We start from the raw sequence: 14,570 nt of genomic DNA on the forward strand, positions 1-14,570 counted from the left end.
TGTATCAAAACAATTATTGGTGATTGGAGAATGATTTTTGCATGTACATGGAATATAGAAAAACATCCCAATTCAAGTAATGGGGAAAAAAATCCTTATTGTAAAGGTGGTATTTGAGTAATGTATGATATTAAATCTTAGTTATGGTGGAATCAGGAATAGCAAGTAGCTGGTAGCATGTTCTGCTACTGGTAGTATCTTTTCTACATAGGAAATCTTGAAGTTCTGCTTCTGTATGCAAGGATAAGGGATTTTTTGCTACATTTGAATAATGAATCAATCAATAACACAGGAATATTGGCACACTCTGAAGGTGTAAGACTATTAAGGAGTCTAAGAAAACAGCATTTACATCCTTTCAGAAACTTTACATGGAAATTTTATTTTTTCTTTTCTTCCCCTCCCCCCTCAATTGCTTATTATACACAGTTTTTATTGTAATTTTCCATAAATATATATGGACAAACTCGACATATTACACAGTAGTACAAGTCTGGAATAGAAATTAATGAGCAAAAATGTGTTTAAATACAATGAAATGCAATGCATAAGCATTTTTACAGGGTTAATATACACTATGAACAATTAATTTTGTCAGGTCAAGAAAAGAATTTGGCATCTAGAAAGAGAATGCTGTCATTCACTCAGATCTCTTTGGAACATAAATAGCACCTCTAGCTAATAAATGATTGTCAAAAAAAAATCTAGCCAATATATTCAAGTAAAAACCATACAGTATTGCAAAATACAAAAAGGAAGAAACAATTTTATTAGACAACAACAACGGCTACTGCATGTTTAATTATTGCATAGCAATACCAAAGTCTGCTGATAAACTGCAGATACAGTGATCTTCCCTAGTAGGCCATAAATGGAAAATGCAGCTATATCACTCTGCAGGAAGGGTATTTATGTAAGTGATTTGTGTACCACTTTTAAAAAACCCATCAATAATTTTAAGGTAGCACTTTTTTAAAGAGTGAGAGCCACATGTAGACTTTTCATGGGCTTGCCCACTTGCAGACAAAATAAAAACACCAAAACCTCTAAAAGGTATGATAAATTATCAGTATTTTTAGTGACTAGTGTTCTGGAGAGTTTCCCATAATAATTTAACAAGATATTGTTTGTAGGCCCAAGAGTATTCTCATTTTCCATATTTGTTACAAGAATATCACGTCCATTGATACTTTGTACGAACTGGTCATACATACCACAATAAATGAAAACTCAGTCTATTGCAGTCTGTTCAAAGATCATTTAGTTAAGATTTCCATAGCAAAAACACCCAACAATCAAAATCACCAACAATGTAGGGTTTACCACCTACACCAATGAAAATTCTCAGTGATCTTAGGCTGCTTTCAACTGAATCATGGTTGGAAATCAGTGTTATGTAATATTGCAGCTTTTTGAATGATTTTCTACTATAAATCTAGCAGAAAGTGAAAAATAACACATACTCTTACAGAAAAGCTTTAAATTTTTCTGTCATTTGTAGAAGTATTTTATTTGTTTACAAATATGTTGAATTTATCAGGCACAATATGCAACTTACTCTAAAATATTATATATATATAATATATATATATAATATATATAAATTAGAGTTTTATATATAGGGGAATACATATATACACACATACCATTTCTGCATATATATTCCCTTATATATATATGTCTATATATACATTCACAAAAGACATAAACCATTTTCTCCAGAAGAAAGAAAAAGAATGATTATACACTGCTCAAAGAAGGCTTGAAAGGAAATAGATAACTTCCTTTGGGGTTAACAGATTTGTTTGGATATTTATTTAAATATGTCCTCTATATTTTATAATCTACATTCAGAGTTTATGGTGGGATTCTTAAAATTTATTTATATACACAGACTATTAAAATAATACACATTGTGCGTTAATTTAGGGACTGATTAGTTAGGAATATGCAGGTATAGCAAATTTGCCAGTTATAACAAATTCCACATTTGCTGATACTCCTGAGATTTGGTATGGAGAAAATAAGGCTCAAGCCTCCACTGAAGCCACATCACCCCCAACATCTGATAAAGCTCTTTGATAGGTAATTTTATGTCAGCTTCAGTGGACTTTGTACTAGTTCCTAGAAGGCAAGAATGGTTTGAAGAATATCTTTGAAGAAACAATCATCTGTGGTTTTATAAAGAGTGCATGAAGAACAATCATTATTCGTGGCCCCAACCCAATATGTTGTGATCATCTCCCTCAACGGCCCCATGAAAGGAAAAACAAGCTAAAATTTGACAGTATTTCTAAATTAAAAAAAAAAACCCACAACTTTTTTTTCAGGGATACAAAATGCAAAGTGTTCTGTACTACTTTTAAAAACTGGATGTATTAACTTTACTAATTTTACTAACTCAGAAATTATAAGAAAACAAACAAAAAAGAAAGGCAGGCCAACATCTCACGGAAAGGTCAGTAGACTCCGGATATCTAAATCACGCTTCGAATTTTTATACCAGGTCAGTGATGCAAAAACTTCATAAGTATGGGTAAAGTCTTTAGGCTTAATAAAGCTATGTCAATTAATTCAAAGAATTTGGTCATAGATATGCACTGCCTTAAAAACAGAACAGTAAGCAGCTTCAAATATTTGTGAGACTTTCTAATAGGTTTTATCATTGTGCATTTTGTCAACTCTATTCTTCCAGGATTGTGCAAGTCTCCAAACTTCAACTAAGAGGTAGATGATGAGAAAAATTTGAACTGCAAAACTACAACATGCAAACTATGTTGAAATCACATAGCAATGCTTATGCAAATTGTGATTAAAAAGGTGATAGTACATGCAAGAACTTTCAATGTATACATATGCACAAATATCAGAAGTGCACCCCCCAAAGAAAAATCCAGACAGCCTTGTTAAAACTGATATGCCATCTCTGAAAATAATTATTTTAAAATTCCCTTTATATTCCTCTCTGAGAGTAGAAAAATAGTCATCTGTAGAGAAACTAACAAAAGTTGCCTGATTCAGTTTTTTTATAGGCAAAATTGTCAGTGTCGTCAGCATGTTCATCTATAAAAGTGGTTACTGGCTTTGTTTAGTGAAATCCTGATAGCTGCCCCAAATCTGGCTTTATGTGGTATCTGTAGCTTATTCTGTATCTCAGTAATACCTCTCCACTAATACCCACAACCTGACCTGAAAGTAGCAAGTGAAAAACATTGCATCTGGCAGCATGGCAAATGTGGCGTTTCAGGAAAAACAACTACAAGAAAGCATTAAAGATAAGTCACTACATTCCTGGTCCAAATTCTTTGCGCTACATCAAAATTAAAAATGCGATGGGGCAGTGGAAGTGGGAAACTTTTAAGAGGAACAAGAATTCTTGAAGAGGAAAAATCATGTATATATTGACAAATGTTTTTAAGCATACTAGATGCTGATATGCAAAGTGACCATTAAGATTCACACGAATTTTGAATCACAATATCATTGAAATTCCTGCCATTTATTTCAGCAGTAAAAGTTGAAATTCCTCTCATAAAGATAGCATCCCTTAAAAAATCTGTTTTAAGGTGAAGTAGATTTTCCCTAGCTCTGTCAAAACAGTTCACAAATCACACTCCTGATGTAAAAGCATTGTAGTCTGACTACTTATGCACAGGATTTCATACAAAAAGATGCTTTTTTGAACTCATGAATGGAAATACAGAACTGACAACAATTGCAACCACGGTTCAATGCAAAAAGGTGGGAGGGGTGAAATTTTTTTATGTTCCTGAAATAGTACAGAAAATTAATAGTGAGAAGTCTTTCTCTGGAGTTGGAAAGGGCAATACAGAACCCTCCAGCTAGCAGAGAGTTCTATATCAAAAAACCTAAAGAAAAAAAAGTATCTCGATGTGTTCACTAAAACAACTTGAAATTTGACCTGGATTGATCAAGTAAGAGTAAGAGGATAATTAGGCTTAGTCATACTGTGGCAGAGAAAAGAATGAGCTATACATGAGTATAAATGAGAATAAGACCAATTAAGGATTTGCTTGCACTGATTGACAGAGACTACAGATTTTTATAGTGCGTAACAGATGCATGTGGTATATTTCTTTATCACTGGGCAGGGGAATCTCTTAGTCCTGACCCTGCAGTGGTTCAGACCGAGGGTGAGTTAATTAAAAGAAACCAGAGGAATTTAGAGAGATGGTGTATATACTCAGGTCTAATTATAAAAGTGGAAATGTAATGATGAAATGATTTACAGTACAAATTACAGGTCAGTGCAAGTAAGAGTGATATTCAGGGGTTTGAAGGCAAATTATACTCATTTTGCTACTTTGTTGCTCAGTATATCGTTGATTCAAGACAGTTTATTATTATCATTACTTTTAGAAATATCACCTACCTCTACTATGAGGCAATTGCCCCATTAGGACCTGTTATTTGGAAGACACAGGTTTTTAATTGAAGGCAGTTTTTGCATAGATATGGTTGCAATTTTCTTCATTAATCTCTGGATTTTAACTTCTTTAATATTCAGTAATATCAAGAGTATGCTGATGGTTTTTATTCTATTGCTAGTATTAAGATGAAAACTAATGAAAGACGTGTAAGGAAATGTCTTCCTACTTTATATGCAGTTGTGTGCTGCATCATTTAGCCTTACAGGATTAAAAATTGTACATTGGTGAGTGGTGGAAAAGTAGCTATTTCATTCCTATTACTTTTTACCATACTTTACCAGAGATGAAAGAGCAGCATCTCTGTAGAGGGTTTAAAGAAATTTTTATTTCCTCCGAGATAGTAACATAATTTTTGTTACTAGTGGTCAGGTGTGTCTGTGGCTCAAGGAACCTTGTTTTTCCCTTATTTCCTATGCCATTTTGTATTGTATTCTGAGATCCTGCATAGAACAAGCAAGTTGCCTGCATATTTCCTGAGAGACTTTTTTTATCATCATTTTTACTCAGCAACAGCAACACTTAACAGCCTTCAGTCAAAAACTGACACTTGTCTTCTACCCTGTATTCTTAATCATGCTGTATTTTGCAAAGAGATAATAGGCACCTACAATTTTGCCTCAGACATTTTTGTTCAGTCTCTATATTAATGTCTTTTCAAATAATCTCTGCCTTTCTACAGCTGCTGTAAGAGCAGACTGATGTTCCTGATGACTACACTTCAGCTAAAATTTCTGTTCTTCTTTTGCAATCCAGTATTTATAACCGATATTCCTCACTGTATGAAAGCTTAGTGTCTATGAGAGTCCTCATCACCCTCTGGCTATGGGCACACAAGGTCTCCACAGGTTCTGGAATGCACTCAGTATGTTTGTATAGTCAAAAAAGAGAGCAATGCTTCTATCTCATGGGGTGCTAGGAGATGCAATGTATTTATTTCCTCTCTGAAGCTGGGGGCTGGGAGAAAAACTATAATTTTACTGGGACTAAATCATTCTCGTTTACACAGAACACTGCTCAAATCTGAACATCCAAAACATATTTTCTCCCAAAACTCTGAAATGCATATATTTTACTGCTGATGCTTCTGTAAAACTACAGGACTCATTGGAGATGTCTTGTTTTCCTGAATATAATTAGGTAAAAAGTAGGTATTAACTTCCGTACCATGCTGAGAGTAGATTCATGATGCTTCTCCCCCAAAACAGTGCTGAGATAATTAAAAAGTTCAGCACTACTGTGGAACATCATACTATATGAGAGGCTAACCCAGAAAAACTGAAATAAGCACAACTAAAATTTTTAGAAGAAAAATTAAAATAATCATATTGAACATAATAATATTAATAATATTAAGAAATAACATCCTAAAAGCACTGTGCTAAATTTTACTAACAATTTTTTTCTTTTGTTATTGGCACTTTAAAGTGTGTTTACCACAGCTGTGCACTATATTTCCAACTTTTTCAGATTTAGAAGAGGGTTAAAAGGAATGACATTCTTTTCCTGGAATTGAATGTAGGTTTATCCTGCATAAACAGTGCATAAATGTTTTATGAATCAGATCCTTAATTTTCACAATTTCTGAGGCATTTATATGCATCTCTCCAAAACGAATAGCACCTTTCCTTACTTAGAAATACAACAGAAATATTTTCATTTATTACCTTCAGTAGCTTGCACTTTTAGCTTTCAAATGCAATGCTAAATGATTTCTGTAAGGTAAAACTGTAGACTTATGCTTTCTTTTGTCTAAACGAGGAGGACAATTGTGTACATTTTAATTTATGTGAGTGTCTGTGTGAAATTGTACACACAAGACTAAATATTCTGCACAAAACTGATATGTCAAAGCTTCCAGACAAAGCTTCCCGCACAAAGCTTCTAGACTGGCATTGTCAAGGTGCCTTGCAGCATTTTTGCTCAAAGCAGCATTACAAAAAAAAAAGCAGCAGTTTTTCACTAAATTCATGCGAAAGGGAAGTGAGAACTGGTATGAAGACACCTATCTGCAAAGACCTGAAGTTAGACCTTAAATCTCCTCTCAGGAAACCATCAAATAACTAGTGACTTGCCAATAAAGCCAAGCATTACTTTGAAGTCATTGCAACAAAACTGATTTGGGCCACAAAAGCCAAGGGTTAGTATTGTTTTAACTTGAGCAGATTCTGAATCTAGTCCCTTTAGGAAAAAGGCTTCACAGTCTGATCCAGATCATTCAGCCACATAGGAATGCATAATCAAACAAACAAATTGACACACTTGTTAGCAATGCAAATCTTGGGTTTAAATATTTTATGTACAGGCAGATTTCAGCTTAGTTTGAATTAGTGAGATCTGAATGTACTTTGTGTTCAAATGCGTATGTTGAAGTACGATGTAGTCAGCTATCACAGGAAGAAACTACTTCTGGAATATATTATAAATCAGCTGTTTATTGTATTTTAGAGATGGTGCCCACTAGTTGTTCATCTTCTACCCCTAACTTTTACATCCATAATATAATTGTTTATACAGACATGTATTTTTTATCTAGGGGGAATATAAAACACAAAAAGAGTTTCTGTGTGCTTTCAGTCAGGTACTCTGCCTCTTTTGAAACAAATCTTTGAACTTATATTCTCTTTAATATTAGTGGTAAGTAGAGTTTGGGCAGATTATTTCAACTGACTTTAACCATACTTTAAGGGTGAATGCAAGTATCTTCCCAAATAAGAGTAGAAGATACTTTTGTAGTAGATATACTTTTGAAACAAAAATGTTTGTCATTGGAAGGCTTTATAGTCTGGTTTACCTGACTCTTGACTGTCCAGAGTCAAAGTCTGATGGATTCCTTTGCATGGAATCACTACCTCTGTAATCTTAATTTTGTATCGCTGAAATAAATAAACTGTAGATAGAAATTTAACTTAGAGTTTTGCCATAGGGCAAAAATCTGTTCCCATCCAATATTGTGACTGATCATTATTACCACAAAACTCGGCCTGTGTCTTGATTCCTAATGGAAGTCATAAATATTGCCTTCTGAGCTATAATGCAGATTAAATATTGGTTTCTCTTTCTGAGGGATCTTCAAGAGCTTTATCAGCTCTGCTGGAAGCATCTTCATTCTCGTTATTTGTTAATGGTTCCACTTCCTTTGAGTCAGCATTCTTCTGAGCTTTTTGCTTCTCATCTTCTAGTTTCTTTTCTTTTGCCAAAAGCCTGTAGTTGATGGCATTGCCAATGAACAACCAGATACTGGCCACAGTCACAATCACTCCGCAGACAAAATACATGTACTGATATTCACCAGTAACATCTACTAACCAACCTGAAATACAAAGACAAAAAAGAGTATTTAGACTAGAATGCCAAATACAATCCACATCCTTCTCTTGGAGAAATATCTATATATTCCTTGGTTTTGAAGTAGGAGCAGAAAAGCATTTTCAACATGTTAAAATTTTCTAACATAGACAGTGGAACTATAACAAAACCTGTATTAGTGAAGCTAGCAATTGTCATTGGAGTCACTGACAATTATAGAATATAGAAGAAACATGTAAGTAAAGCTTAATGAATAATGACAGACAGTTTTTTAGCTCTTTTATTTTCAGTCTTTCATTTTATTCATGTTCTAATTGTGTTTATTATTGTTTTGGAATGCCTGGTACTCACTGAGGCTGTATACACACAATAGGATGAAGAGGTATGGGCCTTTTTAGGCTGCTGACTGTGCGTCAAATGCCTGCTTTTCAACTTTACTTTCCTGTGACTGCTGAAAGAGAGAGAAAGACTTCTTCCTTCAGCCATCATGCTTAACTGATAAGTTTTAAACTATGAGGCCTGTATGTAAAAATTACGTCCACACCTCTGTGATTAACTTGGTCATGGCAAGAAAAATAAATTATAACAGTTCTTTCCATTTATCAGCCATTCCTTCTAAATTTTCACAATTCCCAAATCAACATTTATACACACCCAAGTATTTAGCTCTGAACTCTGCTACACTATAAATGAAATTCTCAGGATAACTTCACACTTCAATTTAGTATGTATTTAGATGCTTTTACTGTGTTGAAGACATAATGCTAGTCTATTCACTGGATACACATTTAGAAGCCATTAAATTATTCTAAACTTTTTTTTTCCCCACAAACCTAGTATTAGGAAAAACTCAAAATAGCACTGCAAGTGTACAATTCACTTATTAGTGTAAATAGTGCAATTTGCTGATTTTTACTGTGAACAGTCTCATAAAACTGATATTTAAAAATTAAATTCTGAATTAGCATTACTTCTGCATAATATTTTAAAGGATATGAACTAGTCAAAACTGGAACTTAGCCTTTCCATGTGTTCATTCCTTTTGTTGTCTCTATTTAATAAGTTAAATCAATTATTCATACAACTATAGCACAATCAAATGTTTTTCAAAACTCTTGAAAAGCTAATATACTGAAAAATAAATAATTATGTAAGCTATTGCTCCATAAATATTAGATTTAATATCTTTAGAGTTAACACTGATTTCAGAACCTGACTGAAAAGACTGCACTCCAGAGGTCACAGGCTCAGACCCCCCACTAGGTGGCATAGGAAGAGTCTGTGTGAGAAAAATGTATTTTGTTCAACTTTTATCAAAATGAACTTGTATGCTAAATGATGATAAAAATATGGAATGCCTTGAGAAGTATTAAAAATTTACTTGTACAAATATTATTTTACTGAAACGAGTGGAATTGTTTTGGCATATTTACAGTTGCACACAACAATGCTATTTTCACAGAAATACTGACACTAATCTAAAACACTTTGATATGCAGAAATGGTTTTAGGCACACATAATCTTGCTGACTTCTGAGGCAGTGTTTATGTGGGTACAGTATATGTTCAAAAAGTTGGCAATCTCACTATCTTTGTATTCTCATATTGTTAGGTTTGCACTGCAACACACACACCAAGATACACACCAATGCTTCTCAACAAGATTTGAGCGTCTATTTTTTTTAGTTTCTTATATCATCAGAGATCTTAAAATTATAAAGCTTACTATCAGCATTACTAAATACTGACTAAAAAGCTAGTAAATAGAAAATATTTTACATAAGATTTCATCATTTTTGCTGCAAGAAGCCAAGAAGCTATGAATGTAGTCTAAGCTATACACCTAGGCTCTCTTTAAGCTCCCCTTACACTTGAAACAGAGAAGTTGGTAACATTGCCATCTTTCAGTCAGTTCACATTCTGAATTGCCTTATCCACTGGCTATAGAAACATGTGAAAGAACTGAATGTGAGCAGAGTTGTGGTGTGTAATCATCCTAGGGCGCAACGCTTCACGGCACCATAATGGAATCCCACCATGCATGCACCCTGCCTAGGCTACTGTGGGTGCCCCTGTTCTTTTGACACCCCCCTGCTATTTTTTTCTCTCTGGAAATGTCAATCCTCTCTGTGTAGACAAACTAAAATTGTTTAAGCGAGTGTAAGAGATTGCTCCTTGAACTGTCACTAGGCTGGAGAATTTATAAACCACTCTGTGAGATCTTCACAAAAACGGACTCAATCAATTCAAGAGAGTAAGAACTTCATTGTCAAAGAGCAAATTTGAGATGAATATATGTAACTCAAGGTTGCAAAACTAGCCCTATGTGCTATCAGGAAAACATACATTTACCACATGGATTTATGGGCCAGTAGAGATACAGTCTTAATCTATTGTTTGCAAATGCACGCAATAAATGCCTTTAGATTCTCATGTGAACCCGCAGCTGCAAAGCCCAAAGACACTGCTGCTACAGTACACTTCTAGTCATAGCAAAAACATTAAATAACATTAAGAACAACGTTTATATTTATTCAATGTTAAATTGCACGATTACACTGTAATGTCTGAAAAAATGGAAAGAAATAGATTCTTACCTCCTAGAGGAGGGCCTATGAGCACAGGACAACATTCCACAATGGTGACAAGTCCAACCGCACTGGAAAATCTGGCAGCCCCAACGAGGTCCATCAATGTCTCAAAAAGAACGCTGCTAACCATTCCAAATGCAAACCCAAAAAATACAGCATATATCACCAAGCCAGTGTAATTTTTTGCCAGAGGGCACAAGATATGACAGACCCCATTGTACAAGACAGCAAAACTAAAAAAATACTGAATCTTTGGCCGGATAAACCTGGAGTTTGCCACGAGTCCCATTGAAGGCCTAGCAAACATGTCTACAAAGGCTAAGATAGATAGCAAAAAAGCAGCAGAATATTCATCAATTCCCTTGTGCTTAGCATAAGGAGCCAAGAACACTATTGGAGCAAAGAAACCAATAAACATAATGACATTTCCTGACAAATAGATCAGAAACCCTCTGTGTTTGAAGAGGGACAGATCTAGATACTTATTCATAGTTTGCCAACAAGACTTCTTGTTGTTTTTGTGCAAGGTAGAATCTCCTGTGCCTTTTTCAACATCTTTTTTCACAGTCGGGACTTTTTTCGGTCCAACAGGTCTCATAAGTGACCCAGCCACACAGCAGTTCAAAAGAAGTCCTCCCAGAATAAGAAAGCTTCCTTTCCAGCCAAAAGCATTAAAGAGGAATTGATTGAGAGGTGCCAATGTGCTCAGAAACACTGGACTTCCAGCCATGGCCAATCCATTAGCAATGGGACGCTTCTTATAGAAATACTTGCCAATCATGGTTAAGGCAGGCTGTAAGTTGAATGCTAAACCCAGACCTAAACGACACATAAAAGACAACATTATTGCAGGTCATGCATTGAAAAACATATTGCACCTCTTTCAAGTTATTTTTAAGATGACCACTATCTAATCCAGTGATTCTCAATAAAGATAAAAACCAACTAGCATCAGAGGATGAAATACAGCTTCATTGCCGTCTACGTGTGTTAATGTCAAGACTGTGTCATGGTGGCATTTGGTCCATTCCCCCTGTAGTATTGCATTAAAAGCCAAAATTCCTTGATGTGTTTTAGCAATGATAGAGTCAGGGCAATTGAGAGGAATTATGGTTATCAATGCCTTGACTCATCACTTTTATATTTGCTAAGCTATAATGCAATTCTCTCTTGGCTCATTTTACCAAAGTTATTAAATGTCGCCTTAGCTATAATGAATGCAGGGTGTATTTAAATGCATAAATCTCCTATTTTTTTATTTCCAACCCTAATTAAGATCCAAGTTGTCTACTAAACTGGAGCTTAAAATAGCAAATTATTGTAGAGCATATTCAGCTCCCGTTCCCCATGTCATCACTAATAGTGGAAGAGTTACAGAGGACACACATCGGATCAGATCACCCATCCACATCAGTTGAATGTATAAGCTGAACCCTAAGCTGAACCTCTAGGTCTTCTCTCTCTATAAAGACATCTGGGCAATAAGATATAAGTAGCTTTGCATCTGCTTGATGGCACTGAAGTTTTCTTCTCTGATGGCCCATTCCTGGACTCTGACTTTATTCTTTCAGTGGCCCTGAGTTTAGGATATCAAAAATAAGAAATTTAAGAATTAATCACTAAATAAAGAAGGACTCCTCTAGTCCCAACATAAAGAAAGATGAGCTTGAATATACAATTTATAATAATACATATTCTTATGTAATATACATTCATTTATTACCTGTTGATATTTCACCTTGCCTTCCTTATTCTGAGAAGGGAATTTAAAAAAACCCCACAACTTTTGAAAAGGAGGTTATTTAATTCACTGACATCGCGATAACTTTAGTTCATTGCTTTAGGCAATATCTAGGCCTCAGATAGATGATTATGATTAATTTCATTATTGACACTGGGCGGATTTTAAACAGAGAAGTATTGCACTGAAAGTGTATACTTTTCTGAAAGACTATATGTATGTACAAACCTAAAGAAAAGTGGTACAAGCTTTCACAATTTTACTAAAATTCTACTAGCATCTCTCAACCTGGTTGCAGTGCAACATGATAGAAAGCTAGAAGAATGAATGTGAAATTGTACACAAATGACTGCAATAAGTGTTGTCACAAGCCAATCAATTTTTATACCATTATTATAGTGCAGTGTGGAACAGTCCATACATACATCATTGACTGAATAAATTCATGAGTTGTTTCTGAATTATCAAAAGAAATAATTTAACAGCCTACCAGCTAATTTAAAAGATTAGATAGTTCAGGTAGCTGAAATTAACTGATCTTGATCTTGCTACCTTCTTGGATTACCTCTGTACGCAGAGGATTCTTGATCAGTAAGGCTCATTGGCAGAACATTATTAGAAATAATTTTATATAGTAATATATGTAATGTAATATAACAACATATAATATAACCTTTTAAACAGGACTCTTACCTCCAACCACACCAATACATATATATAGTTCAAGGACGCTATTGCAGAAAGAGCTTGCAATCATTCCAAATGAACACAGGATACCACCTGCTATCATCACAGGCCGGCTACCATACTTATTCACCAAAATGCTGCTTATGGGACCTGTTGGTAGAAAGAAAATGCAATGACAGGTAACAGGTAACTCCGTCATACATGTCTTTGTATTTACAATATGTTGAAATGCTTTCCTCTTCTATCTGGGAAAGTGTTAAGCTGTTTCTATACCAGTCTGTCTTACAAACATACTCTGTGAATTTGCAGATGCATGACCCTGGATGAGGATCTATTGTGTCCATGACAATATAAATATTGATTAATTATGGAGATGGACAAAAAGATTAAAGATATCAAACAATCAAGAAGGATTGTTACAGTTAATGAGTAATCAATACTGAGATTGGTCAGTGGAAGTTTTGAAACTGCAAGGACGGAAGAATTTCAAGTATGAGACAGGTATCAAAACAATTCACAGAGCAGGAGGAATGAATCTCCAGGCACAGCAAACTAAAACCTGCCCTTAATACTGCAGCATGTCCTGCATCCCTACTTGGAACCAGACATAAGCTTAAAACTTAAAGCTTGTCAAATCAGAATGTAAATCCCTGGCCCCTGCGGCCCATTTTCCCTTACCTCATCAAGAGGGGAGTGTTAACAGGCAGTAAGATGACTATAAGTTGTTTGGGAAAATCTAAAATGTGGTTTAGCATAAAGACCTATAAACTTTGAAAATATTGCTGCAGGTCTATTTTTCAGTTTTAATTGCAATTCAGTTTATGGTGTAATTGCATCCATACTAAACAAACATCTAGTGTGCAATTTAGCATGACATGCATTATATGTTTTCTAAATGACCATGACTAGAATAGATGGTGTGCTACATATCAAGATTAAGAGGTTGTCAAGGCTCTTACGGTAAACTTCCATAGCATCTGACTGCACTATATTTGGCCCAAACCGTTACAAATAGTCTTGCTTTTGCAATAACTAAACTTACCCAATTCAAAAAAAAGGAAAAAAAAAATCCAATCAACCAACCCAACATTATAAAACCAATGTGTTTCAAACTTAAGATAAAGTAGGCACATGGTATAAAGTGGAATACCATGCTCTGCAGCTGATTTCACTGCAAATCATTCACTGGCAACAGTACTGCTAACAGTAGTATTTTTTAAAAAATATCTAAAGGAATAAATACCAGAAACTCCATGTTTTGAAAAAGCCAAATCCAGCCAAGTTTAAAAGTGTGCTTTCACAGGTATCATGTTATTATAGACTCCACTCTTTGAATTACCGTAAATGTATTAGAGTATTACCATGGACAGACAGCAAATGTTAGGTACTACCTGAATATCAACAACAGAAGCTTTAAGGATGTGCCAAATGATCAAGTTTTAGCTTACTTCCTTATGCAAAAAAGCTTCTACAATAGAGTTGCCCTGTGCCTGCCAGTGTTTTCTAATAGCTCTGTGAATACAGAGGTCAACTTGAAATTAACTTGAGTAGAAAGTAAATATTTGAGTGATGTTTAGATCTTAGTTTGTGCATTCACTAAATAGCTTGGGTGCCAAGGAGTCGAGGGAAGGTCCTATAGGCTTCCTGTCCAAGCAGCACAGTCACTGACCAGTACACTCAGCCTGTCACCAGTAAACGCAATCTATTTTCCTGCCCAGTTCAAGGTAGGTGGGGTATAAACAGGGTATCTATTTTACTGAGAAGGTAAAGTATTCTCAAACTTAAGGCATTAGG

General features: G+C 34.9%; 1 protein-coding gene across 2 annotated transcripts in view; it reads right to left on the bottom strand.

Annotated features, from left to right (window-relative positions):
• Positions 1–1,491: 1,491 nt before the first annotated feature.
• SLC16A7 (solute carrier family 16 member 7) overlaps positions 1,492–14,570 on the bottom strand; it is an 80,640-nt gene continuing 67,561 nt past the window's right edge. The window contains exons 3-5 of one of the 2 annotated variants that reach the window (XM_027656671.1): positions 12,783–12,926; positions 10,355–11,167; positions 1,492–7,761 (exon numbers count right to left, since the gene is read on the bottom strand). In XM_027656671.1, the coding sequence (XP_027512472.1) occupies positions 7,490–7,761; positions 10,355–11,167; positions 12,783–12,926 (1,229 nt within the window). In that variant the 3' untranslated portion in view covers positions 1,492–7,489. The remainder of the gene's footprint in view (positions 7,762–10,354; positions 11,168–12,782; positions 12,927–14,570) is intronic. The other variant, XM_027656680.1, reaches the window with a different exon arrangement.

Source organism: Corapipo altera, unplaced genomic scaffold (assembly GCF_003945725.1).
Source record: "Corapipo altera isolate COAL_440 unplaced genomic scaffold, ASM394572v1 1, whole genome shotgun sequence".
In the NCBI taxonomy this organism is placed as follows: domain Eukaryota; kingdom Metazoa; phylum Chordata; class Aves; order Passeriformes; family Pipridae; genus Corapipo; species Corapipo altera.